General features: G+C 45.8%; 1 protein-coding gene across 1 annotated transcript in view; it reads left to right on the top strand.

Annotated features, from left to right (window-relative positions):
* SVIL (supervillin) overlaps positions 1 to 26,984 on the top strand; it is a 237,409-nt gene extending 210,425 nt beyond the window's left edge. The window contains exons 26-39 of the mRNA XM_023511420.1: positions 740 to 887; positions 1,009 to 1,154; positions 2,691 to 2,866; positions 5,914 to 6,058; positions 6,787 to 7,063; positions 11,834 to 11,985; positions 14,717 to 14,822; positions 15,475 to 15,682; positions 17,123 to 17,256; positions 18,484 to 18,639; positions 20,761 to 20,904; positions 22,528 to 22,652; positions 24,606 to 24,761; positions 24,856 to 26,984. Coding sequence (XP_023367188.1) covers positions 740 to 887; positions 1,009 to 1,154; positions 2,691 to 2,866; positions 5,914 to 6,058; positions 6,787 to 7,063; positions 11,834 to 11,985; positions 14,717 to 14,822; positions 15,475 to 15,682; positions 17,123 to 17,256; positions 18,484 to 18,639; positions 20,761 to 20,904; positions 22,528 to 22,652; positions 24,606 to 24,761; positions 24,856 to 24,942 — 2,160 coding nt within the window. The 3' untranslated portion in view covers positions 24,943 to 26,984. The remainder of the gene's footprint in view (positions 1 to 739; positions 888 to 1,008; positions 1,155 to 2,690; positions 2,867 to 5,913; positions 6,059 to 6,786; positions 7,064 to 11,833; positions 11,986 to 14,716; positions 14,823 to 15,474; positions 15,683 to 17,122; positions 17,257 to 18,483; positions 18,640 to 20,760; positions 20,905 to 22,527; positions 22,653 to 24,605; positions 24,762 to 24,855) is intronic.
* Positions 26,985 to 27,494: the final 510 nt, after the last annotated feature.

Genomic DNA, 27,494 nt, shown 5'->3' with positions numbered 1-27,494 from the left:
CAAGCTTCCATGAGGTGCTTACGGGAATGTTTTAGAAGGACTGTTACCTACACCTTACTCCTGTGTAAAAAAGGAACTTGTTCAACTTCAAAGTTCTTTTTTTTTTTGAGACAGAGTCTCAAGCTGTCATTGCCCTTGGTAGAGTGCCATGGAGTCAGGAGCTCTTGGGCTTAAGTGATTCTCTTGCCTTGGGCTCCCAAGTAGCTGGGACTATAGGTGCCTACCACAACGCCCAGCTATTTTTTGGTTGCAATTGTCATTGTTGTTTAGCAGGCCCGGGCCAGTCTCGAACCCACCAGCCTTGGTGTATATGGCCGGCGCCCTACTCACTGAGCTACAGGTGCCAAGCCCACTTCAATTTCTTTATCCTAGGTTCCTATGAAGTTCTCCCACAGACCTTTTGAAAGAGAGTCCTGCATAATAAAGCCCAAAGAATGGGTATTTTTTAAAAGCCCCCCACATGACCTATGGAATACTGAAGATTGAGAACTATTGCTCAAAAAAATTGATGCCCCCCATCCTTTATTTATAGTGTCTTGCTCAAAAAAATTGATCACCCGTCCTTTATGTATAGTGTCTTGCCTTTATTGAAAAGCTCCAATAGCCAGCATCCACCCACGACTGTGGTCACAGGTTTTTCTTGCAGACACAATGTTTCTCTTCTCTGATTTTAACATGTGCCACTCTGTCTAGATGTGGGGCTTTCTACCCAGGTAATTGTGTTCCTCTCTTTTTTTAGGCCTCAGAACTTGCAACTTTAATTCAGACAAAGAGGGAACTTGGATGTAGAGCTACTTATATCCAAACTATTGAAGAAGGGATTAATACACACACTCATGCAGCCAAAGACTTCTGGAAGCTCCTGGGTGGCCAAACCAGTTACCAATGTGAGAGTTTATTTTATTTCAGAAGTTGATTAGACTTGAGTCTCCTTTCTTTTCCCTTTGGTCATTGTTCTAAACACGTCAGGGTAAAATGTGATACTCTCCTATTGTTCTTATCCCCAAGCTGCTGGAGACCCAAAAGAAGATGAGCTATATGAAACAGCTATCATAGAAACAAACTGCATTTACCGTCTCATGGATGACAAACTTGTTCCTGATGATGACTACTGGGGGAAAATTCCAAAGTGCTCCCTCCTACAACCAAAAGAGGTACAGTGGGTGGGCTCCACCCTTCAATAAGAAGGTACATTGAAAGCACACTTTGCACAGGGCAGCCCATTAAAACAGACATAAGTGCCCAAAAGGGTACTGACTGCAGAGTGTTTACAGGTTCCTAAAGGGTATTTATGACTTCAAACCATTATTGCCATCTTAAATACCAACATAGAATTCAGAGTATTGTTCAGAGTCAGCAAGGATCACTGGAGGCTTTTATACTTTAGCAAAATGTAAATATTCCTTAGCCCTCTCTCTCGAAATTTTAATAAACATTAAATATTTTTCAGTCCTTCCGTTGGAGAAATACTAGATGCATGCATGTAGAATGTGTGGATTTGCCAAGTAGTGTGCTGTTCTGTTCCTCCCACACTGGTAAATATTTATTAATTACACACATACTATCAAATATGGTAAATGTTGCGGAAACAAAGAGAAGACGCACAATGACCTTCAATTTCACTAGATAGAAGAGTGTTTCTAACCCAAAGCTTGACTGAGGGTATGATATGTGTGGACATTTAAATGGGAAAAATCGTTACAGAAAAATAATCTGGAATAATTTTAAGGAGAAAGTGAAATTAAGTCTAGTTTAGAGTTAATTATAAATTGGTTTCGTAGCAGTACTGAGTACATTGGATATTTTTTTCTATTCCTGAGATACTTGATTAAAAAGAATATTTTCTCGCTCCATCCATGTAAACATAAAAGAGGTAAAGTGTCCCCTTTTTTTTAATGCTGCCTAGAGTTAAGTAAAATTTGGATTGCTGGAAATGATGGGAGAAACTATCCTAAGAGAAAGAATAGAACAAACCACGGACATGAAAATAAGAAATAGCATTACATTCATGTATACACACAGCAAACACTTAGTAATCAACATTTGGTCCCTACTATATGTATCTGTATGACGTAATCCAGGGGTCCTCAAACTGCGGCCCATGGGCCACATGCAGCCTGCTGAGGACATTTATCCAGCCTGCTGGGTGTTTTTGCTGCTGCTGCCTGTCCTGCTTAGCAGCCGACTCGTCCTGGGCCCGCAGTCCAGCCCTCCAATGGTCTGAGGGGCAGTGAACTGGCCCCCTGTTTAAAAAGTTTGAGGACCCCTGATAATCTCTGCCCTTAAGGGTCTTGGAATTATGTACAGGAGAGAATACATCAGAGTCTGGTATTGACGAAGCGTCTTTCTATGTTATGTGAATGAACAAGCAGTTGAGGGAGAGAGGGAGGAAGGAAGGAAGATGAGATGTACTTAAATGACTCTCTTATGAATCAAAAGTGGTTTGAGAGTTCAGAAAAGGGAGCATTAACTTGGGCATTTAGGACATTAGGAGAAAGAAATCACACCTCAGGGCAGAGGCTGCCATAGCAGAGCCGTGCCAGCTGATCAGACCTTGTAACTTTTCTGTGTCTGTATGGATTGCCCCATTAAGATCTGTATCATCACCCATTTAACTCGTTGTCAGCAGAGACCCTGATTCCACTCGAGCACATCTTTGAAGTTAACAAATTCTGTGCCATCTCCCCCAGGTACTGGTGTTTGATTTTGGTAGTGAAGTTTATGTGTGGCATGGGAAAGAAGTCACATTAGCACAACGAAAAATAGCATTTCAGCTGGCCAAGCACTTATGGAATGGAACCTTTGACTATGAGAATTGTGACATCAACCCATTGGATCCTGGAGAATGCAATCCGCTTATTCCCAGGTACTCCTCCAGCCCCCGGGTGGCTCATAACCAGATCTTGCTTCCTGCCATGGTCATCTTCTGTGTAGCTCTTTCTGGATTTAGCTTTCATAGATGATTACACGCACTGTCCCATGAATATTCGCAAAAAGAACCTTTCTTTAGCTTTTACCTAATTTGGAAACATGGATGTTATAATCTTCTGGAACTTGTTTTTACTTGTACTTAATTTCCCAAAGTGAACAAATGGTTCCCACCTGCAGCATTCCAACCGTGATCGAGGCAGATGAATAGCAATTGTTTAAACAAATTACACGCTGATCTGAAATGCGTCCTGGGATCTGGAATTCAGCCATTGATCTCAAGGTGCAAAAGCAACTTGTTTTCTTCTAATTTCATACCTTCCCAGCATAGCCCTTGATCTCCAGGATTTACTTGGCAGTAGGTGATGTTTATGCCTTTATGCCTTTGGTGGGGAGAATAGACTATTAAAATAAGGATTGCAATTTTAACACTCCCTATAGTGCGCTGTACTTTTTCAGGTCATTTTGGCAAATCAACAGGATATGCACAAACTCTAAGAAATATGATTATTTAAAAAAAGAATTCTTACAGCAAAGGATTATTGTTCTTTTTTTTTTAACTACCAGACCCCCTCCAAAAAAGTGCTTTGAAACTATATGTGCCATATAATAAACTAGAAATATACAGCACCAAACACCAAAGAGAAATAGATATGCAAAAAAAAGAAATATACATCCTATATAATAAATTAGAAATAAATATGCCAGCAGACTATTGGGAATCATGCAACCTCATTTAAATATTTTCCTCGACTTGGTATCCAAATATCAAATTTCCTATCTGGTTTTCTACTTTAAAGTCCAATTACTGATTGTATTATTAATTATCATGATAGAAATCATGAATAATAGTATCCGTGCAGTGAAAAGTTATAAAATCCTTTTTAAGCAAATGCGCATTTAAAGTTCGCACTGTAACTACTAGTGTTTTAAGACTGAACTCTGACTAAAAATATTTCATTTGGTGTCGTAAAAGAAAAAATAGTGTTGTGGCGTAAAATTTACATGATGACCAGTTTGTAGGTACCGGTGACATCATCAGAGATGTGCAGGTAGATGAGCGAGCACCTCACCCACTGGTTTTGAACATCTCTGAGACAGAATCAAATGAAGAGCTTTTTAAAAACAAAATGCATTTGTGGGGAGAGTTGTTTTCCGTTCATATGGGGTGGGGCTTCCATGTCAGTGTGTCTTATGAACTTATGAGGAATTTCAAGGTGCAGCCGAGATTACACACTCAACATCTTCTAAAATCAAGTAGGCTGAAATCACTGAGCCCAGTTCCAGCGTGTAAGTCAGGACAGGAGGTGGCGAAACACACCCGGCTCCCGTTCCAGGGTCACCCCCCGAATGCTGCAATCTTCTGGGTTCTTGCTTCAAATCATAAAAGGCAGGTGTCGAAAGCAGCAGCCAAGGGCCCTTTCCCTGGGCATCTCAGCAAGTCTGCAGAGTAGGGTTGACATGACAGACCGTCATTCAGGTCTGTGCTGATTAAAGTCCACAGCCTTTCCAGGCAACTGTGGAATCCCCGTCATGGCTGATCTTGGGGTCCTAACGTTGGGTGAGAGCATGAGGCAGAGGTCTCTGTGCTCTGCGCTTCCTCCTCTCAGTTTCCTTTGAAACGGCCTTTTTGATGTGCCTCAGCCAGAAGGCCTGAAACTGTAGTCCTGACCAAATAAGAGGTGACCCATGCAGGGTCACACCATGGTTCCAATTCATGCCATGAGGGAGAGGAACAACTGCAGGTTATTCCCAGGGCGATACCCCCCCCCACTACCTGTATCATACTTTCTCAGCTCCGCCTTTTTCTAAATTACCCGCCTTCTTGGCTACAGTGCCAAATTCTTTTTTTTTTTTTTTTTTTTTGAGAGACAGAGCCTCAAGCTATCCCCCTGGGTAAAGTGCTATGGCATCACAGCTCACAGCAACCTCCAACTCCTGGGCTCAAGCGAGTCTCCTGCCTCCGCCTCCCAAGTAGCTGGGACTACAGGCGCCCGCCACAATGCCCAGCCATTTTTTGGTTGCAGCCATCATTGTTGTTTGGTGGGCCCGGGCTGGGGATTCGAACCCGCCACCTTAGGTATATGTGGCTGATGCCTTAGCCACTTGAGCCACAGGTGCCGAGCCACAGTGCCAAATTCTAAAATCCTAAGACCATCCAAGACCTCCTGGTCAATCAGGGTCATGTCTTGAGCCCTTGTGCTCACCTGCCTGCCGCCCTGGTCAGTGGCCTAGAAATAAACCTGCAAAGAGTCGCCTGCGAGATACCAAAGTGTGTTCGCTTTAGTAACAGAGACGATCTCTGTACTCTGGAGAGCTTCCTCGTATCATGAGTGAAATAATAGAGAACTCAGAACTCGGTACTTCTTCACTGCATCTGTTAATTGAAGGGAAACTCGGGAAGCACCTGCAGGTGGCCGGGTAGCATAAAGTAGGTAAGGTGTACACGTGGCTCCCACCTGTCCTGAGATCCCAAAGACAAGAACATGCCAGAAGCAAGAAGAATCCAGGCCTACATGTTCCCTGTCACACTCAGGCACGTTGACCTCACGGACACACAGCCTTGCAAGGACTCAGGCTAAACCAATATCGCTCAAATCAGTGCAAAGAAACCACTTGTTTAGGGATGGTGATTGGTGGGATCACGCCTATGGTTCATCCTATAAGGGTACGTGTGAATCTCTCTAAATGTAGAATACAAAAGTCTTAACACAATAACTAAGAAAAAGACGTGAAGGCTGTGTTAACCAGTTGGATGAAAGTATTTCAAATTGTATACAGAATTGCATACACTGTACCCCATGACAGTATTAACGTACATTGCTATGATTTAATTAAAAAAAAAAAAAAGAAACCACTTGTTTTACATACCCCTTCTGCATTTTGAGTTTTTCTTTTTTAATAGCCTGTGTGTTTGTTTTTGATTCTTTGCTTCAGTATGGCTTAATCATGTTGTTGTTGTTTTTTCTTATCTACTTCCTACAGAAAAGGACAGGGGCGGCCTGATTGGGCCATATTTGGGAGACTCACAGAGCACAATGAGACTATTTTGTTCAAAGAGAAGTTTCTGGATTGGACGGAACTGAAGAGACCCAGTGAGAAGACCGCCGCGGAGCTCGCCCAGCAGAAGGTAGTCTGGGGGATGAAGCCTCAAACTCGGGGCTCAGTCTGAGTCCCAGCGGGAGTGGTCTTGCTGTGTAATGACCAAATTGGGGTGCTTAGCAAATTCATGGCCTCTGGGACTTGTCATTTCTCTGTGGTGAGAGCATTCAGAAACCTCTCTTCTAACTGTTTTGTAACATGCAATACCTGACTGTGTGCCATAATCACCTCCTGTGCATCAGGACACTGGAGCTTGTTTTTAATCTAATTGTCACTTTGTACCCAATGACCACACGCTACCCATCCTCCCTCATCCAACAAATACAAAGGTAAGAAAATACCAGATTGCACCCTACAAATATGTACGATGTCAATTAAAATTTCTTTAATTTTTTAAAAATAAAAAATAAACACACACACACAAAGAAAAGTGTCTTTGAAGCTAAGAAGGCTTCCGAGGACTCACTGGTAGAACAGCAAACACGTCTCCAGTTATAATCTAACTCAGGGAGATGAAAATAGCCCCGTTTGTGCCTGTCCTCAGACATCCCTGGCACTGTTGCAGCAACAGGTAGCCAGGCCTCCCAGTCTTTGCTGGACACATGGCCTCCCCTAAATGCAGTTAAGCACCAGAGACGAAGCGTGACAGCTGTGCTTCTGTGCACAACCACGGGCAGTCGAAACAGCATCCGGTGTGACAAGGAACGGCTGTAGACACAGAGGCAGCTGACCTCATGTTTTCGTGCTCCCTTGCAGGAAGACCCGAGGGCTGACGTGAAGCCCTACGACGTGACACGGATGGTGCCCGTGCCCCAGATGACGGTGAGCACCGTCCTGGATGGAGTCAATGTCGGCCGTGGCTATGGCCTGGTGGAGGGGCAGGACCGGAGGCAGTTCGAGATCTCCAGCCTCTCCGTGGATGTCTGGCACATCCTGGAGTTCGACTACAGCAGGCTCCCCAAGCAGAGCATCGGGCAGTTCCACGAGGGGGACGCCTATGTGGTCAAGTGGAAGTACATGGTGAGCACCACAGGTCAGTGACCGCCGACGTCCCCTTCAAGCTGAGGGGCTGGGGCCCAGCAGGCCCGCTGGAGTCACACCCTCCCCTGCAGGAGTGCCATGCTGCCCTCCAGTCACAGGCTTTTGGGAGCCACTTAGTAAACCCTAGAGATGAAAAGAAACGAGGTGGGTTCCTAACAAGCAGCCTTCCCCAGCCTCTGAGGCTCCCTTACAGAGATGGAGCTCAACTCGCACGCACACCAAGGCTTCCCGGTACCCTCCCTCCGTCCCCCGCCACTGTCCCCAGAGCTTTCCTAGGAAAGTGATGATTTGCCTCCAGATGATATTTACCATGTGGCTATGTGCTGCTTCAATTAAAGTCATTAAGTAGAACATATCTGGGTGATTTAAAGCGGGAACCGAGTGGTGGTGTAAGGTTGCAGTAAATACAGGCATGAAAGATTTATTTTAAAAATAACAGAAGCTGTTTCCTCTGAGAGGGAGAGCAGAAACAGTGCTTTGTGGGCCCAGGATAGTAAGTACATAGCCGGGACTAACCCTGATGCCCGTGGGCGAGGCACCCTCCGCAAAACCCTGGATGGGGTGCCACGCCCTAGAGCCAGGGAGGGGCAGGAGGCTGTGAACTTTGGAACTGTCTTAGTCCCTTTGCCTTGCCCAGAGGAAGCCCTGGCCCACAGCCCTCCTCCTGCCTTCTCCTTTAGGAGAGCAGGTATGTCCCAGCTGGGAGATTTCAACCCTTCAGAGAGTTTATTCACCTCTTTCAGCCCCTTCTACCTGCAGGTATGCCAGAGGAAGGGGCCCAGGGGCCGCAGGAAGCGCAAGCTGATCAGACACCTGCAGGCTTATAGCCATTTGATTTCTTTCCCGATTCACCCAAAATAAGTCTCCCACTGGCAACATTTCCTGAGCACCTACTCTGTGTGAGACGCTTTTTGTGGGGACTACATAAATATTTCAGACCCTGCCTCCAAGAAGTGCATGGTATTGACAAGGGAGTGAGTACAGGAAAAGGTGAGAGTGATTCGCCCTGTAGGAGGAGAGCCAGGTCCCTGGACAGTCCAGCAGCAGGAGCAGGCCAGGAAACCATGACCCAAGTGGCCCACGGGGGCATCTGTGACTGCAGGCCTAGAGGTCTATCCGGCTCCCACTGGCACGATGCAGGGGTTTACCCTGTGCTATAGCTGAGTGCCCCACAGGCCCTGCAGGACTTGTTCTGTTGCGATGCTAATTTCTCAGATTAAATAACCCACCCAAAGTCGCTCAGCTGGGAGAGCACAGAGGTGGACTCTCAGGTCCAACCCATCCTGTTCAAACACAAGTGTGGTGTGAGCTCACCCTGTGGTCAGAGAGCCAAACCCTGGGCCCAGCATAGAGCATGGGGAGCTGGCAGAGATGGTGAGGGCTGAGTCGGCAAGGAGGCAAACTTGAGGTTGGGCCGCTGAACATACCAAAGCCTCGGGGAAAGGGATCTCTCCAGGCCCAGCCGCTCCGGCCCCTCTTTCCAGGGAACGGCGGGGTGTCAGGCAAGGATCCCAGAGGGAGGGAACATTTCTCATAACTTAATTCCTCCCTTTCCCTAAGGACGCCATCTGGTCTGGAGGAAAGGCCACAGTTGTTAGAACCGTAGGCCTTGGGACTCAAAATCTCAGCCCTTCACTCATCAGCTGTGAGAGTTGGGTAAAGTCACTGTCTGCGCCTTGGTTTTCTCACCTGGAAAACAGGGGTTATTTATTACACCTGGCTCACAGGACACTGTCATCTGGCACATGTGACATTTGTTATGGTGTCAGCAAACGTTCACCGTGTAGGTGCAGGAAATAGTCATCACTGACAGTCTCAGCAGAAGCAGCATGATTATGGTGGTTAGCCTGAAGACGGGAGAACATGGATCTCCCCAGAAAAGTAGCCATTCCCAAAGAATCGCTAGAGTGGATTTAAGCTCTTTGCTCTGATGCAGAGGGGGCAAGCAGAAATAATAATCTCCCCTGCTGGCTGGCAATGAAGAATTTAGTGTGTTTGGAGGTGAAGTGGAGCGAATCTACTAACCTCTGGAACTGTGATCTGGGGATTTTAAGAAACAAACTTTATAGATACCCCGAGTTGCGACTCTGAAAGTGCTGAAAGGGAAATACATGTTTCAGAGAACAAGACAAAGGGGCACCACGGTTTGAAACTGAGTTACTTTCTTACCTTAGCCGTTAGTTATAAGAAAGAAATTCACTTACTGTGAATGAATAAAACTATAATCAAATGAATTAATTATAAATAAAACAGAGCTTTCTAAGACCTTCATGGACTATTTGCTTAGAGGCCCCTAGGAAATAATGATTTGAGCCAGGTGATATTTCTATTATTTCTATATTTCTTCCTGGTAAATCCAGTAATGTACTTTTGACAGCCAGCGTGAGCATCTTTATGAGGAGGGTTACAGCTTTGAAAAAGTCCAGCTGCAGAGAATAAAATCTGAGCTGGGAGCAGATTTCAGAGCGTCCCTCTGGGAGCAGAGCACTGCAGCCCAGTGGCATTTGAAACCACTCTGCAGCAGTCATGGAAGCCCTGGCCCCTCGGTAACACTGGCCTGTCTTCTCCATCACTCATGCCCCATACAGGCTGCGCTTGCAAACAGGACTGAGTCAGAGCTCTTCTGGGACAGGGACAGCAGGGAACACCAGCTGCAAAGGCGTTGAGTCCTCCTCTGGGGGGACATCAGCCAGCAGCTAGGGTCAGGTGCTCAAGCTACCCAGTGACTCGGGGTCAGGCTCCACTGGTGAGTGATCCAACTTGGGTTTCTATAGGTAGGCGGTGCAGGTGCGGGACTACATGACCATGAGCAGTTCTTCATAGCTCAGTTTTCTCTTGTTCTTAAACAGAACTTCTGGTAACGAACTTACTCTCCAAAGTATTGGATGGCACAATATATCAACACTTTACCTTAGACATCTGGTCAAGGCTGTAGACATAATGATCCAGAAAATTCTTCCTACTGAATGGTGGGTGGTATAAATTTAGGACTAAGTTTAGGTACATTGAGTAAAATTGTAAGGAAAATTAGTGAAATATCTGCTTTATGAGATATCTGTAAAATAATGATATTTTATTATACATTCAAGTCTACTTTAGAATGTTAGGATTTCATGTTGGTTATTTAAACCTGAATATACATTTACACAATCCATTTGAGTGCTAACAAATTCCTAGGTCTGTATAAACCGTTGGGATATATTTTAAGTATATCTTTCCCTAGTAACCTAGTTAACATAAAGACTTTCCTTCACTTGGAAGACTGGGATTGCCAATCAAAGACAAACTTTTGTTGCTATCTCAGTTAGCAGAAATTTCAAAAGAGTGGCTTCCAAATTAACTGTGGATATCTCTAACCTACTTACTGCTGGTTCCCATTTCACTTCAACCACTCAAAACCACATAAATGTGACCAGTCTAGACCCACAATAGATGGCATGAAAGACTATGGATGGTCAAATATTTTAAGAAATCATTAGAATCATCTATGAAAACTATGTTAAACTCTGCTAAAAGAAGGGCTAAAAATCAAATAAACATGGCCACTGTCCTTGTAAAAATTTAAACAAGCTCTCCTCTCACCCTTACGTCTCCATAAAACTATGATTTTGAAAGTGGGATTAGAACTGAGAACATTTGCAGAGATAATGGAACTAGAGAATCCAGTCGTTATCATTAATTTTGAACATGCACCATCACTGAGCACACTGGGACACAAGCCTTTGAGTCAGTCATGAAGGTGGCCCAGAAGGTTCTGTATCCTGATCCTTCAGGTCTCTGCACACCCACCTCTCCAGAAACCCCTTCTCTCAACAGGTAGTCCATTGCCTGCCGGTAGTCCTGTGGTGCTATCTCCCCCATCTTTTATCCTCCCAGCATCATCTCTATCTGAAACTGTCTCTCTCATCTATTTGTTTATTAGAACCAAAGTCTAGAAGTCGTCTGTCTTGTTCATTACTGTAGCCCCAGTATCCTGAAGAGTCCCTTCTTAGTGAGAATTGGTCACACAAGTGAACAAAAGGAATCTGGAGTGAGATATTTTCCTCGATGTAGAGATTTTAAGGTCTGCAGAGCCATCTACAATGCCCTTTTCACCAGTTAGCCCTCCGTGACCGCTCTCCAGAGCAAGCAGCCTAATCCCAATCTGTGAGATGCCAGTCAGAAAGGAGATCAGGACTTAATCCCAGATTATTTTATGAAAGTGATATGTCAGCAATTTATCTCCTCCATTTATGACAGAACTTGGAAACTTCAAAGCTTGCTTCTTTAAAAAAAAAAAAAAAAACTAGACTAGTTTTAACAGTCTACATTTTTTCCTTTAAGCCTAAAACTGGTCCAGCTGTTGTTTTTAATATCTTCTCCCTACCAGCTAATCTTCTGCCAAAGAATGGTATAATATGGAAAACACGTTTGTGTCTGGGTGAGCCATTGGTCCTGCTCTGGCGGTCACCAAATAGCTTAAGAAATCATTCTGTCACACACATGGAGAGATCTGCCGCCTCCCTCTGGGATGACAGGTGTTTTTCTGAGGCTAGAAAGAGGCTTTTCTGATCATGTTTCTCTACTCTGGAGGCTCTGGGGTGGTGAGCTGGAGAGAAAGGTGCTTTCTCTCTTCTCTAGGGTATGACCAACCTTCCCCCCAGTATGCCCCAGATTGTTAGTGACCCATCCGCAGCCCAGGCCCTGCAGAAGTGAGCTGGGTATGGCTGCTCCTCTGACCACTCAGCTGCTGACCTGGCCCTGTGCCCCTGTGTGTCCGCAGTGGGAAGCCGGCAGAAGGCAGAGCACTCGGTGAGGGTGGCCGGGAAAGAGAAGTGCGTCTACTTCTTCTGGCAAGGCCGGCAGTCGACAGTGAGTGAGAAGGGAACGTCGGCGCTGATGACAGTGGAGCTGGACGAGGAGCGGGGGGCCCAGGTGAGTCCTGGGAGCTGTTGAGCCCACCGAGACCCATGGCAAAGACCATGTCACCCAAAACACGTCCAGCCCTGGTCTGGCTCCTGGATATTTCAGGCTGTGCTTCCCATATATTTGATCCTCCTACCTATGATCTCAAACAAAATGTGATGTCTGTAAATAGTGAGTCCATGCCACAGGCACAAATGGACGATGAATAGTTTTAAAAGGTTTCTACCTAACTAATAAGGAATGGCAAATAAAATGAAGAGATGCCATCACCCACTTCTAAAGAATGGACCCAGGGCTAGCAAGGGGTCTTTAGGCCCCTCACATGCTGCCAGTGGGAAATGTGACTTGGAACAACCATCCTAAAGAGCAGTGTGGGCTCGAGAACCTTAAAATTAAATCAGATGTTTCTCTTACACAAATCTACCTGAAATCTATCAGAGATTAATGTAAAAAACATCATCTTCTGCTTTCCTCACAGCAGCACCAGTGGGTTTCTGGAACACTCCAGATTAGGTCACTCTTTTGCCCTCTGCCACAGAGACCGTGGTCTCAGTGGCTTCCTAGGGGATCCACCACCTTCAAGGTGGGCCTGGGCATCTTAGCAAGACCCCTTATTCTAGGCTGGGTGCAGTGGTTCACACCTGTAATCCTAACACTCTGGGAGGCCGAGGCAGGCGAATTGCCTGAGCTCAAAAGTTCAAGACCAGCCTGAGCTAGAGCAAGACTCCATCTCTAAAAAGTAGCTGGACCTTGTGGCAGGTGCCTATAGTCCCAGCTACTTGGGAGGCTGAGAGAAGAGGATCTCTTGAGCCCAAGAGTTTGAGGTTGCTGTGAGTTGTAAAACCATGGCATTCTACCAAGGGCGACAAACTGAGATTCTGTCTCAAGAAATAAAAAAGACCAAGACACCCCCCCCATTCTCTCCAAACCTTCCTCATTCTCCCTTCACTCTCTGACTCTTTAGTCATACTTTCCGCCATGTAAAATGACATAATCATTTAGTTTACTTATTTATTATCCATCTTCCCCCACAAGCAGTGCTCCCTGGGCTTACAATACCTTGGCCTCATGACCCCATTATAACCCCAGACCCTGGCAGGGACTGCTACCCAAATCCAAGGCTTTGTAAACATTTCTTTTTTAATCTTTGGATGATCTGTGCATTGGGTACCTCATCCTTTAGTATCAGCAAGTAAGAGCTGTCTCTGGGGCTTCTAGAAAACAGGACGCTATATGCAAGTATTTTTACGTCCTCAGATGCATGATCAACATTTAGCACGAAGGAAGACAGCAGAGACATTTTCTGCAGAAATAGATCAACACTCACCCAGGCCTCTAGAGTGCTACGAACTAATCATGTTCCCTAAAAAGAATGTTAAAGTGCGTCTTTTCTGCTATGGACTATATTTTAGAAATGGTCACTGGCAACAGTTGCATTTTAATTACTATTATTCCTAATGGTAATTTCAAGTACAACTCCTCCTTCTTATGAATAAATATGTTTTAATCATGCCTTCAAATTATCCTTAGAGGCCGAGTGCAGTGGCTCACGCCTGTAATCCTAGCACTCTGAGAGGCTGAGGTGAGTAGATTGCTTGAGCCCAGGAGTTTGAGACCAGCCTGAGCAAGAGGGAGACCCCGTCTCTACTAAAAATATAAAAACTAGGCATTGTAGCGAGCACTTATAGCCCAGCTACTTGGGAGGCTGAGACAAGAGGATCACTTGAGCCCAGAGTTTGAGGTTGCTGTGAGCTATGACGACATGGTACTCTAGCCAGGGTGACAGAGTGAGACTCAGTTTCAAATTAAAAGAAAAAAAAATCCTTGGAGTTTTCAGTCTCCATTTCTGTAGTTTGAGCATTTCATCAATTATCAATCCAAGGATGGAAAATTATTTTAAACATACAAAACACTGCCACTAGTGGGCGTGGTGGTGCACGCTTATAATCCCAGCTACTCAGGAGGTTGAGACAGGAGGATCACATAAGCCCAGGAGAGCAAGGTTGCAATGAGCTATGATGAGACCTCTGGACTCCAGCCTGGGTGATGAGGGAGACCCTGTCTCAAAAAAAAAAAAAAAAAAGGGCCCTAGGATTGATAATTTACCTTACAGTGAAAAATACTTTCTCAGAACTACCCAACCGCTAGCACGACAAAATATTTTCCTCTTTAAGGGAAAATGTCCTGCCAAGTGAGAAGGAGCTGACTCAACCCCAACACTGTTCATGGTGCAGGCACCACCTGGGGGAGAAAAAGGCTCACAGCACTAGGAGTGGGCTGCTATGTTGATTGCAAAGGACACATTTTCCCCCCCAGAATTACTAAGTTAGTGATTAGTCATTCTCACTGCCGAGAGGTCTACACCTTGTTTAAAAATAGGTTTAAAGCAACCCTGTTGCACTGATACCATGGAATCCCATTCAAAGATGAAAATCCATGCGTTAAAAGAATACTTAATGACAGAAAAACATTAGATGAAAAAAATAAGGTATAAAGCAACATAAAACAACACTCCCTATTTCATTTAGGGGAAAAACAAAAACAAAAACAAAAACATTTCTACCTGAACAATACTTTAGAAGGAAGGCCGCGGAATGGTAACAGTTTTCATCTTCAGATAATAGCGTTATCACTGCGTTTTGTTTGATGTTTTCCAAGTTCCCTACAATAGACACGTATTCTTTTGATGACTGTGAAAACTCTATCACTGTTACTGATTTCACCCTGTCTAAACTTGAAGGTCCAGGTTCTCCAGGGCAAGGAGCCCCCCTGTTTTCTGCAGTGTTTCCAGGGGGGGATGGTGGTGCACTCTGGAAGGCGGGAAGAGGAGGAAGAAAACGCCCAAAGTAAGTCACTTTTACTGCTGGGATTTGATTTTTTTTTTTTCCCTCCCCTGGAAGGTATTTTTATAGGGGAGGGGAATTAAAGTCAGTCTCCCTTCATATAGCTGTGGCTTTCACACTGAAAGCTGCCTAATGTTTGCCTGATAAATCAGCTTTATGGGGAGCCCATACCCCACCTCCTCCCTGTGGAATTAAAGACCTATCTTTGCAGTGCAGGCGGCTGGAAGATTTCTTCACCTGAACCTGAGTCCTCCCAGCGGCTGTCTACTCTTTTTAGAAGAAAAAAAAAAAATCAGTGGATCTTTTATTATAAATTATGAGATTTTTGTTGGCCAGCATCCAAAAAAAAAAAAAAAAGAAGAAGAAGAAGAAGAAGAAATTCTTAGCTTTAGAGCCTTTTAAAATATACCTGTTGTATGACTTATAAATTTTGGAAAAATGGTTTTTCTACATCGTGAACTTTTGGCAACCTGCTTCTGACCCCAGAAGGATTCGCTTTCTGGGATGGCAGGATGATCAAATGTGCTGCCCAGAGTGACTTCATGCTCTGCCTCCCTGTCCCCTTAGTCCCTGACTGCACAGGGGCCACCAGAAAGGGCTGCTTTCCTTGTCACTAGCTGGGGTCCTAACTCTGTGCCGCGGGTGCCCCCTGCAGGTGAGTGGAGGCTGTACTGCGTACGAGGAGAAGTGCCCATGGAGGGGAACCTGCTGGAGGTGGCCTGTCACTGCAGCAGCCTGAGGTCCAGGACGTCCATGGTGGTCCTCAATGTAAATAAGGCCCTCATCTACCTGTGGCACGGGTGCAAAGCCCAGGCCCACACCAAGGAGGTCGGAAGGACAGCAGCCAATAAAATCAAGGAACAGTGAGTGCTGTGTGAATGTGGCCAGCTCGCCTCCAGAGGGAGGGAGGGACACAGGCTGAGGCGGGAAGGGTTCCTGAGAGTCCCAGCTTGTGTGCTCAAAGTGACTTCGCCAAGGGGACAGTTATAAATGTGCTCAGAGACCTCTGACCTTTCACGGAGAAAGGACACGTGTCTCAGGCAGGACGTCCGATGGGAGGGCTTCCCCCGTGTCAGTAAGAGCGTTTTGGGGTTTGTCTCTGTAGTTCAGCTTTTGAGTTATAAATCTGGAGCCTTTTAATTTTGAAAGAAGAGATTTCAAAGATCTTTGGGGGGATTCCGATTTTCGGTTCTGTCAGAACAGTGAAGTGTTCCCAAAAGCTAAAGCCCATTTGGGAAGCCGTCTGTGTCAGGCAGGAAGATGTCCCCTTTTAGAGAACATCGGTCTCCCCCATTCTGGAAGGCAGCAACGGAGAATTGCTGGCCACCGTGCTCCACGAGTTGGGTTTTATTCCTCTCTCCCAGGCAGGCTGCCACAGTCAGCAAAGAGTGGACCACACTGAGAGAGTCCTGAGTGAGGACCTTGGGAGAGGGAGGACAGAGGGAGGTGAAGGCGGGAACCAAGGGAGCAGGCTGTGCTGGCGGCTCCCCACCCCAGTGGGCACTGCTCTGGCTCTGAGCTTCCTAGCAGCCCATGCAAAATGTGCACTGCAGCAGCCAAAGACAGCCCCGTGTTCCCCCATCACTCAGCAGGTGACTGAGTACCTTGGTAACATCCTCACAGGAAACATGAAGTGCTTCCTAAGGCCACAGCATGCCACCGGAGAGCGATTTGGTGAAACCTGCTCTCTGGTCACCACAACAGGACAGTGTGGGCATGTCCCCCAGGACTGCTCTGAAACTCCGTGCTGTGTGGAGAGGGTGGGCAGAGAGGATAATGGGGCAGGTGCCTTCTCCTCAGAGAGTGATGGCAGGTGACTCAGGGAGCCGTCCACAGGCGTTGATGGCCCATCAAACTTTTCACTTGGCCCACTGAAGAAAAACAAAACCACAAGCAACTCACTCACTTATTCATTCAACAAATACTTCATGAGAAGCTACTTGGAGCCAAACACAGACTTAGGAACCAGGGATTTGGTGGTGAATAAACCCAAGTCTCTGTCCCCGTAAGCTTATGTGCTAGCAGGTGAGAAGGAAAATCAACATAGATTGTTGTATGTAAAAATGTCTGTATTATTTTCATCACAGGTTTAATTGTACATTCCTCTCTAGGGGTCGAGCCAATCCCTCCCTCCCCAACCCACACTGAAGCCACAGAGCATGTTTCATGGCTGAGTAAGAAAGGCGGTTAGTTAGAGAGCACCAGAGAGAAGATGAACTGACCTGTAGATCTGGGCTGGGATAATTTGGTGCCGCCGATACCCTCCAGGTGTATGAAAGACAATTGGAGTTTCTCCCGTGCAGGTGTCCTCTAGAGGCGGGTCTGCACAGCAGCAGCAAAGTGACCATCCACGAGTGTGACGAAGGCTCGGAGCCTCTGGGATTCTGGGATGCTTTAGGAAGAAGGGACAGGAAGGCCTACGACTGCATGCTTCAAGGTAACGCCGCAGTCCATCGCCTTTTAAAGCTCGTTTATTGAAATTAACTTAGTGCTAAATGCACTAGAACTTCTGTAAGTTGACCACCCAAGAGACTGTGGCCAACTGGTCAACATTCCTGGTCAACCTAAGGAGCTAGGCCTACTGTGCTGAAATGCACATGTGATGCGTGTTTGGTCTATGAAAATTAGATCAACTTAAGGAGGTGGTCAGCTCGGCACCTGTAGCTCAGTGAGTAGGGTGCCGGCCACATACACCGAAGCTGCTGGATTCAAACCCGGCCCTGGCAGCTAAACAACAAATGACAACTGCAACCAAAACATAGCAGGGCATTGTGGCGGGTGCCTGTAATCCCACCTACTTGGGAGGCTAAGGCAAGAGAATCACTTAAGCCCAAGAGTTGGAGGTTGCTATGAGCTATGACGCCACAGCCCCTCTACCCAGGGGAACAGCTTGAGGCTGTCTCAAAAAAAAAAAAAAAAAAAAAAGGAGGCGGTCAGTGAAGCGTTGTGGTCAGCTATGAAGTTTCAACTGTATATATATTTATATCTGAGAGAAATGCCTAAAAATGGAACTGCTGAGCTTAAGTTGCACATATAGCACTTATAGCACATATCAACAAGTGTCCCTCAGAACCTCCCCGCCAAGTTCATTCTCACCTGCAATACACAAAAGCGTTCATTCCCTTACACAATCATTAACTCAGCAAATTCTCCATTCCCTATTTGCGCAATTAATGAGGGAAAACAGATAGCTAAGCATTGTTCTAATTTACTTTTTCAATTAGAAGTACCACGAAATACTTTATGTATAATACGCATTTATATATTTTTAATATAAACAGTTTTAGCCATTGGTACATTGTACTTTGGTGAATGTTCTTTGCACATTTTGCACATTTTATTGAGATATTTATCATTTCCTTATTAAAGATGTTAACACGTTGATATAAATATTTCCCATTTTGTTACCTGCCTTTTCATTTTTGAAAAATTTTTGCACTATAATTTCTTCCTTTTTATATAATTAATGCATAAGCCTCTTCCCTTTTGATTCCTTCTTTTAATATTGCAATTACAAAGGCCTTCCCCACCTCGAAGCTCCGATAACTCCCACGTTTCTGCCAATGCTTTGAATCACTTCACGTTTTACGTTAATTCTTTGATCCGCCTGAAATTTACTTGGATGCGTATAATGTCTTTAGCCTTGTTCTCTTTTCTTTCCAAGATCCGGGGAGTTTTAACTTCGCACCTCGCCTGTTTATCCTCAGCAGCTCCTCTGGAGACTTTGTAGCCACAGAGTTCACGTACCCCGCACGCGCCCCCTCCCTGATCAGCTCCATGCCCTTCCTGCAGGAGGATCTGTACAGTGCGCCCCAGCCAGGTAAGGCCTGCAGGGGCAGCTGTGCAGGGCGGCAGACACAGCCCTCCCACAAAGCCTTCTGGTTTTACATTAACACTTCTGGAGCAGCTGCAGCTTGCCGAGCACACTCCCAGAATACTTGCTTATATTAGCTCACTTAATCTTCACACCTATCCCAAAAGGAATGGGGATGGAATCCACCACCCATCATAGTATAAGGCCCCAGTCTCCAGCCTCCAGGGTACAGACTCATGCCTGCTGGGAACCGGGCCACACAGCAGGAGGCCAGCACAGGGCAAGCAGGGAAAACTTCATCTGTCTTTACAGCCATTTCCCATGGCTCTCCACCTCTGTCACATCCACAGCAGCAGCAGATTCTCGTGGAACACAAACCCCACTGTAAATTGTGTGTGCAGGGGATCTAGATTGTGTGCTCCTCATGAGAATCTGATGCCTGATGATCTGAGGTAGAGTTGAGAGGGTGAAGCCAGCACCGGGACTGTCTAGTTGCAGGGAAACAAGCTCAAGGGTCTTAGTGATTCTGCGTGATGGCGACTTGTGGAATTATTTCATTTATATGTATTACCATGTAACAATAATAGAAATAAAGTGGGACAGTAAATGTAATGGCTTGAATCATCCTGATACCTATCATCCTCTGCCTCCACCGTCTATAGACCATGAAGCTGGTTCCTAGTGCCAGCAAGGCTGGGGACCTCTGGTATAAGGGATGGAGGCTCAGGTGCTAAACTCACCCAGAGACAGCTTTTAAGACCAGGGGAGCCAACAGTGGCATGCCGGCAGCTCTGCCCACCGTCCTGCAGTTCCTCTGTCTTGTTGCCTCATACACCCCAGTTGCCTGCCTGTGCTGCAGTCGCCTTGTTGGCTTTGAGACAGACAGAAGGGGAGAGGAAAGGGGCCACCATGGCGACATCTCTACCTTTCATTGGTTAAAGACTTTTCCCAGAAGTCCCAGCTGACTTCTGCTTACATCCCATTGGCTAGAGCTGGTCACATGGCCACCCGGGCTTCAAAGGAGCCTGGGAAAGCAGATGGCAGAGTGGGGTCGGGGACTGGTATTGGCTGAGTTAGTCAAAGAACAGTCTCTGCCATACCAAGGCTCCACGGAGGAGCCCAGGCCTTCTAATGCCAAGGTCAGGGCTGTTTCTACCAGGCCACCCTCTCAAGACAGAAGCCCCTATGCTCTCCGTCTGTTTGGGATGGTCTCAGGAGGCTGGGCTGATGGCCCTTCCTGCCCTCCCTCCATTCAAGTCCAAGGTCAGCTGCCCCTTAGCTCACGTTTGTTCCTTCTCATGTTACAAGAGCCCTGAGCTGCAGTTCCTTTACAATGGCAGCCTGAGCTGCAGTTACCCTGAACTGCAGTTCCTTTAAAATGGCAGCCCAGGTCACCGCTTAAAAGCTTGACCAGTGCCCATGTCTTACTGTGGGAAATACTAGTAAGTGTCCTGAAAGAGAGGCTGCTGCCCACGACAGGGTGTGAGCCTCCACTGAGCTTTTATCACCCTGTGGTTTCCACACCATCCTGAAATGCACAGCAGGAACAGACACATGGCGGGCCGAGCCAGCGGGGGCTGGAGCCCTCTTGCTATGTAATGGAAGAGTCAGGCCGATGATGTGAGGAGGAGAAAAAGTAAGGAGGAAGAGACACAACAGTTTTGATTCTTAAAGCCCATTTCTCTCTAAGATAACTGTGGACGCATCATCACTAACCAGTCAGAGCTGGGGTGAGAGTGCCCGTGACCTGGACAGCAAGTGAGCTGTGCTCTTGGGAGATAAGTGGTGCTGACAGCCTCTTGAGCGTGTTATCTGCTCCTCTCTGATCACAGCCCTGCCAGTAGCCAGAGGGGGCCACAGTGGGCCTGCAGTTGAGCTGGGCAAAGAGAGGTGGACCTGGAAAATAGGAATGAAAGACCACCTTGTTGAGACCACCTCACTCTCCCTAGAGGCTTCTCCCAGCTGAACTTCTAAAGGGGCAGGATGTTCGAGGTGCCCCCTGTTTGCTCCTTTGCCGAGATCTTGCCCTCTGACCCAGCACAGGGAGACAAGCCATCCGTTAGGTCTGGGGAAGGGTGAGCTGAAAGCATCCTGAAAGGAACTCCTGACTGTCCTGTTCCGTTGCAGCGCTGTTCCTCGTGGACAATCACCATGAGGTGTATCTCTGGCAAGGCTGGTGGCCCATTGAGAACAAGATCACCGGCTCTGCCCGCATTCGCTGGGCATCTGACCGGAAGAGCGCCATGGAGACAGTGCTCCAGTACTGCAAAGGTGAGCCCTCCCGGGTGCTGAGCCCCCAGGGCGCAAGGCAGGGAGCAGGGGAACCCTCCAGCACACCAGCCAGCAGCTCTCTGGAGCCCCAGACCCCTTAACCCTCTCTGTGAGTGTCAGCCAGCCTTAATAAAGCCTCTTGGCCTTAGGTGATTCTCTTGCCTCAACCTCCCAAGTAGCTGGGACTACAGGCGCCCTCCACAAGGCCCTGCCATTTTTTGTTGTCATCATTGTTGTTTAACAAACCCAGGCCAGGTTCGAATCCGCCAGCCCCAAGGTATGTGGCCGGTGCCCTAACCCCTGAGCTATGGGTAATTTTTAAGCACATTCTCAGCTGCTTGCATGAAGGAGAACTAGTTTTTTTTATTGTGAGGCCATTGAACTTGCTACTCTCAAGATTAAAGGCTGCCTCATGGAGTTCCCCGGACAGATTAAAACCCTAGTGCACTCAGGATTAATCGTACTGTGAAACAAGCCTGCCTCCACTGTGCTCACTGTCACCAGGGCACTGGGGAATAGAAGTCTCCCCCCAACTGCACAAATGGCTAATGCCAACCTTTTTATTATTCATTATTGCTTCTAGTATTACATCCAAAAAGAAAGACCTCCAGTAAGTTTATGGGGTTTTATTACACTGTACACCTGAAATCCATTTGTGGTCTTTTATACAGAAGGTGCCAGAAAAGTGTATACACAGTTTAAGAAAGTAAAAAAACTAGTTAAATCATAATACTCAGTACATACCAATAACAAAAGATGAACGCTGATGTCAAAGGTAACTTGAGTATTACAGATTTAATAGTTTTTTCCTTTCGTAAAATGTGTATATATGTATTTTTTTGGCACTTTTTGCATAAAATGAAGAGGCCAATAATTAATTTCTCATCAAATTTTTATGATTCCATTGATATTTATTTCCCAAGTATGTATCATGAAGTCTCTTCCTGAAAAGTCCTTTAGTAATAAATAAATTATTACCAAACATTATAGCTAAAGTAAACTTATAAAACGCTATCCTTAGTTATCTAATTATATTGAACTTAATCCCACATTAAAGCAAGAGGGAAAAAAATGCCCCATCTACCATATTTCCCCTAAAATAAGACACTGTCTTATATTTATTTTTTCTCAAGAAGACACACTAGGGCTTATTTTTAGGTGATCTATTATTCTCCATGCCAAAATGCATCACTAGGTCTTATTATCTGCATAGCCACGCCCATCACTAGGTCTTATTATCTGCATAGCCACGCCCATCACTAGGTCTTATTATCAGGGTAGGGCTTATATTTAACAAATGCATAGAAATCCTGCTAGAGTTTATTTTGGGGGTAGGTCTTATTTTGGGGAAAACACAGTATAAACCACAGAGCCACACTTTCCCCCTTCCAGGGATCCAGGAGCATTTTGTTGGGTAGAAGTATAGAGCCAGGTTGATTATATATCACTCTTACAGGCATAAAGTTAACATTTCATAGAAAAAGTATCCACCTGTTGTCATGAACCACTCATAACTTGCATTTTAAGCATAAAGGCAAGAGTTTGAACAAAGAGGGAAAAAGATTTCCAGGGCACCCAGAGAGATGGCGTCCTTGATGACGTTCATATTCTGTGTAACTACAGGGAAAAATCTCAAGAAGCCGCCCCCCAAGTCTTACCTTATCCACGCCGGTCTGGAGCCCCTGACATTCACCAATATGTTTCCCAGCTGGGAGCACAGAGAGGACATTGCCGAGATCACGGAAATGGTGAGCGTGCTTACCCGGCCTAGGAAGGAGGCTCCCCCACCTTTTGGATTTGTGGGTTGACTTTTACCTGGGGGAGAAGCATCCAACTGCACTTGCAAAGTGAGAAAATATTTTTCTTTTGCAACATGTTAACAAGTCTACGTGGAATTAGCTTAGGAAGGGGAGAAGCCTGACAGGAAATCAGTTATACCATTTCAGTAATTTTTCTACACATGGGACTCAAATTGTACAATGTACAAGCAAAGGGGAATTTAATTACTTTAAAGACTATCTATACACAAAGGCTGCCAGCTCCTCAATCTGTTAGCTAAAAACCTGCTTGGTATTACTTCTCAACGTTCCTATAAGGCACAACCACATCCTCACTGTTTCAGACATCACAAAACAAATCGGCGGTGATGGGTCTCTATGTCCAGACAGCTAAACAAACGGGTGCTGTCTTTTATGAGACCACCTGGTATTTTCACACGAAGACATTTATCGTAACTTCTGTCTACCAAAATGTATTATCATCCAGAATGTTTTATGGTCCGACCATACAGAAAGGAAGCTTACTACAGCTATGTCAAATTTCTTAATTTATGGGTTATTAAAATTGTTAGTCCAGTGGTTTTTTTTCAGGGGGGAGGGATTGGTGGGAAAGAGATGTTTTACATTTTGATTTTGTTACTGTGTAGGAGAGCCACTTTTCTGGGGGAAATGACCTGAGTGTATTTTAAAGGAAATCTGAGTAATGGTAAAACAAAGTTCACTGCTGCCTAGCCAGGGAGACAGCCTGTTTGAAAATGCAAATACTACAACTCCCTCTGACCCATCTCCTGTTAGCCACATGGATTGGATCAGCACAGGGAAAGGGCTTGGCACAGCCAGAGCAAGATGGCTCCATTCCTGATAAATATGGGTTCAGGAACCCTAAGGCTCTAGGGATTACAAGTCCTGGGGCTGCCTCTTGCAGTCTAAGTTCAAGGACATAAATTGTGATCCCTTTTCTATATCCACTGCAGGTCATGAGGGGTCAGCAGGGAGCCCTTTGTGGTCATGCAGGCCTGTGGGACTTCAGCCAGAGAAGGGTCAGGTCTCCCGCCCCAGCAAGTTACAGAAACAATTCTCATTCACTGAGCGTTGGCTCTGCCCTGGACACTACAGACACATTACATTTATTTCCTCATTTAATTATCACAACAGTCCATCAAGATCTATCTTATTATTATTATCTCCACTTTTTCAACGCGGATGCAAAAACTTCAATTCACCTGCCCAAAGTGAAGTCTCAGAGTCAGCGGGTAGAATAGCCGGTACTCCGCTGCAGGCAGGTTCACTCCAAAATCCGCCTCTTGGACCATTGGTCTATCCCTATATTGCCAACTTCGGTGGCAACTCTAGGTCATTCATTCCCTTCATCTGCCCACTCAAGAGGAGAGCTGCCAATCCAGGGTCCCAAGGGTTCTGGGGGAAGATAATTCACAAAGAGTAGCCTGTTAAGACTAAATGCACACAGTGGTTTGGGGGTATACAGGGAACAGGGCGGGGAGGAAAGCTCGATTCTACCCCAGAATATCCTAGATGCATTTTCTTACCTTATTTTTCTATCATGGATTAAGACGTGGGACCAGGAGATGGAGTGTGATTTCTTTTACAGTTGATTAGTTTTTAATATTTTTGAACAAACTCCATTAGCTAGAGGGTTCTGGGGTTCTGACTTCAATCCAGTCATCTTAGTCCGTCATCTACTCCTGGAAAGGTCCCTAAATGTTTTTCAGAGGGAGGCAGCCCTGAGACGGGATGTAGTTGAAGCTCTGAGGCAGGGTGAGACAACGTGAATGGGGGAGAACTGCAAGGGCCTTGGGCCCCAGGCTGTGTACAAATGGCACAGGGCTGTGGCTTCGCAAACACTCGATAAAGCACTTTCAGACGTGGGACACCCAGTTCTCCTCCCTGCCCCCTCCTCTCTAGGATACAGAAGTTTCCAATCAGATCACCCTGGTGGAAGACGTCTTAGCCAAGCTCTGTAAAACCATCTATCCGCTGGCTGATCTCCTCGCCAGGCCCCTCCCGGAAGGCGTGGATCCTCTCAAGCTGGAGATTTATCTCACCGACGAAGACTTTGAGGTGAGTGCCTCTTCAGCTGGGGTGGTAACGAACCGACCCAGTTGGTTCAAGGGTCCTTTTCTGATCCACTGGGCGTTTCCTCCACTTCTTCCAGTTTGCACTAGACATGACGCGAGACGAGTACAGCGCACTGCCCGTGTGGAAGCAGGTGAACTTGAAGAAGGCGAAAGGCCTGTTCTGAGTGGCAGAGATGACGGTGGAACCTCAGTGGTCACCTTCCGTACCACTGGGCCAGGGAAATGGATATTTATTTTTGGACGAGTATTTTTAAACGAGTATTTTTTAAGTCCGAGTTTTCCGAACCTGACCGTTGTTAACCACTCTGCTCGTCCTGGAGCTGTGTATTTTGTAAATGTTGGAGAGAACTGTTGGGAAACTTCCTTTGCACAATTCGGCAGGTAATGTTAATAAAAGTATCTGTTGCGTGCACTTCAGCGGTGATTCTTCGACAGCTGCTCTATCACTGCCCTCCTGTTCCAGCTAAGCATTGCCTTTTTTGTTGTTGTTGTTTTTTGAAGCAGTTTCTCTTTCTAAAAAGTGTTGTTTTGATAGTTTGTGGATTCTAAAAATTATATATATATTTATATAAACACCGTATAGTTCAAATATGTATTTAAACAAAGCAATATGTATTCATTCACTTCTGAGATTTTTTTTGGGGGGGGTGTCAAAATAATATTAAGAGGTAGACGGAGTTGCTCCCCTTCAATTAACTCTGCCACCAGTATGGATCTTCATACGCGTTCTGGAATGTTCCCTCCAGCATTCGGTGTGACTTGTTCTGAGTACTGCTTCCGGTGCTAACATGAACAAAGAATTTGTACTTCATGGCATGGCCTCTGAAGAATCTATGTGAATCAACCTTTCTACCTTAATATCTACCCCCCCCAAAAATGTATAGTGCCTTGTTTTTATGTACAGTTTATATACAGAAAAGTTTGCTCTGCGTTTTCGATGATGGTTTGGAACGGTATCTACCATTTTACTCTCAAATAGCAAAAATAAAAACATCTCAGTTTCTAACACCCGTGGTAACCATGACACCTGTCATTTGGGGACAGAGGACTCCAAAATAAAAGCATCAGAACAAACACCGCTGATCGATTGGTTCAGGTGGAATCTTAAGCATGTTCTTCCCCCCCCCAAAAAATTATTTTTTGTAAATGTTGACCTAGAACGAGGATTTTGCCATGAAGTGTCAACTGCTGTAACTCTGAATTGGGTGTAGGCAAGTTTTGATTACAGGGTCATAAGATTAAATAGCTATTTGTCCCGTAAAATTAGTTCTCAGTACTATATGGAAGATGTATTTTTATAAATCAAGGGAAAGTTTTTTAAACCCACAACAGTGTCTACAGTTCAATTTCAGGATCTCAGTGCCTTTTTAACAAAATTAAATGTATAAAGGATCCTGAAAACTTAAAAATGAGTTAGAAAACTCCTCACAAGCTATGTTCTTAAAATACCAAATCCATGGTTTTGATTATGTTCTACAGACCTACTACTATGACTTGTTACTGCCTCTCCCCTTCCCGTGTTAGTTTGCATTTAACATATTTGATCACAGCACATCTACCTGAAACTTCAGAACTTACTTGGGGCCTGTAACTTGCTTCTGGTCCCACCGCTCTGTGACTGTGCAATGATGTTCAGTGAGGCAGTCACTGAACTTTTCTGCCTCGATTTCCTTAAAAGGAGACAATACTAGGTAACCCTGTGTCCAGCACAGGATTCGGAGCAAGTAGGAAGTGGAAAGTCTGGAAAATTGCCCAGTGCTAGATTTCTGCTGGTTTTGATGCTGTCTTGACAGTCGCTAAGGTAGGAAAGCAAGAGAGTTCAAGTTAAGGAACATCCTCACACACCGAGAAATTAGGGATTAAACCAAAACCAGCAGAAGGAAACGGAGAGAGACAGAGGTTCCCAGTCTGCATCCCGTAGGTAACGGGCAAAGAGGAGCAGAGAAATGTCCCTAGGTCAGTAGGGCAGCCTGTGGAGTGTCAGAAGAGGGCGGGGAGGCTGCCACCGTCTGCAGCAGGGAGGGACGTCCCTTGAATCCTTAGGTACACAGAAGGAACTCAGGTTGCTGTAGGAACTTCCAGTGGAGAGTCTGCTGTAGTTAATAAACAGGACGGGTGTCATCACTAATGCTCACTACCACCAGATTGTTCCAAAGTGCTTTAAAATTGTGTATATCTACCTGTATTAAACATTGTCCCCCAAGGACGTGCTGGCCGTCTGCTTCTTGACTCTTCTTGGTAAATAAGACGCCCTTCTTGTGATGCCTTTTGACTTTGTGCTTCTTTTTCTCTGAGTTGTTTCCTGCATCTCTTTCCTGCCTACAGTAACAGAACTACAGCCTTTCTTTAGGTGGTTTTCTGATCCTTTGCCTCCCCTAGTTGCCACCTTTGACCTTGGCGTACCGGGAAAAGACCTCGCCTAAGAACTTGAATGGCTACATCGTAAGACGCAGCCCACGAAGTTGCACTTGGCGTTTCAGGCTTTTCTCCACATTCTCCCCTCACCCCCAGCAAACCCCTGCTTTGGCTAAACGCAGCAGGCTCAGGGAAGTGGGGTTCCCTGAATTTGCTGCTTTTGAACTAAAGGAATTGTGGGGGAGGTGATGTTTGGTTGAGATTGAGATCGGAGGTGCAGGGGGGTAGATGGGACGTTGGGTGGGTTGTGAAGCTTTGGACAAATGGTACGAGTATGAGGGCCCTTCCAGAGTCAAACAAG

The sequence above is a fragment of the Otolemur garnettii genome, unplaced genomic scaffold (genome assembly GCF_000181295.1).
Source record: "Otolemur garnettii isolate 467f Iridium unplaced genomic scaffold, OtoGar3 scaffold00019, whole genome shotgun sequence".
Taxonomy (NCBI): domain Eukaryota; kingdom Metazoa; phylum Chordata; class Mammalia; order Primates; family Galagidae; genus Otolemur; species Otolemur garnettii.
Note: the sequence above shows the minus strand (reverse complement) of the source record. Positions and strands in the feature narration are given on the sequence as shown.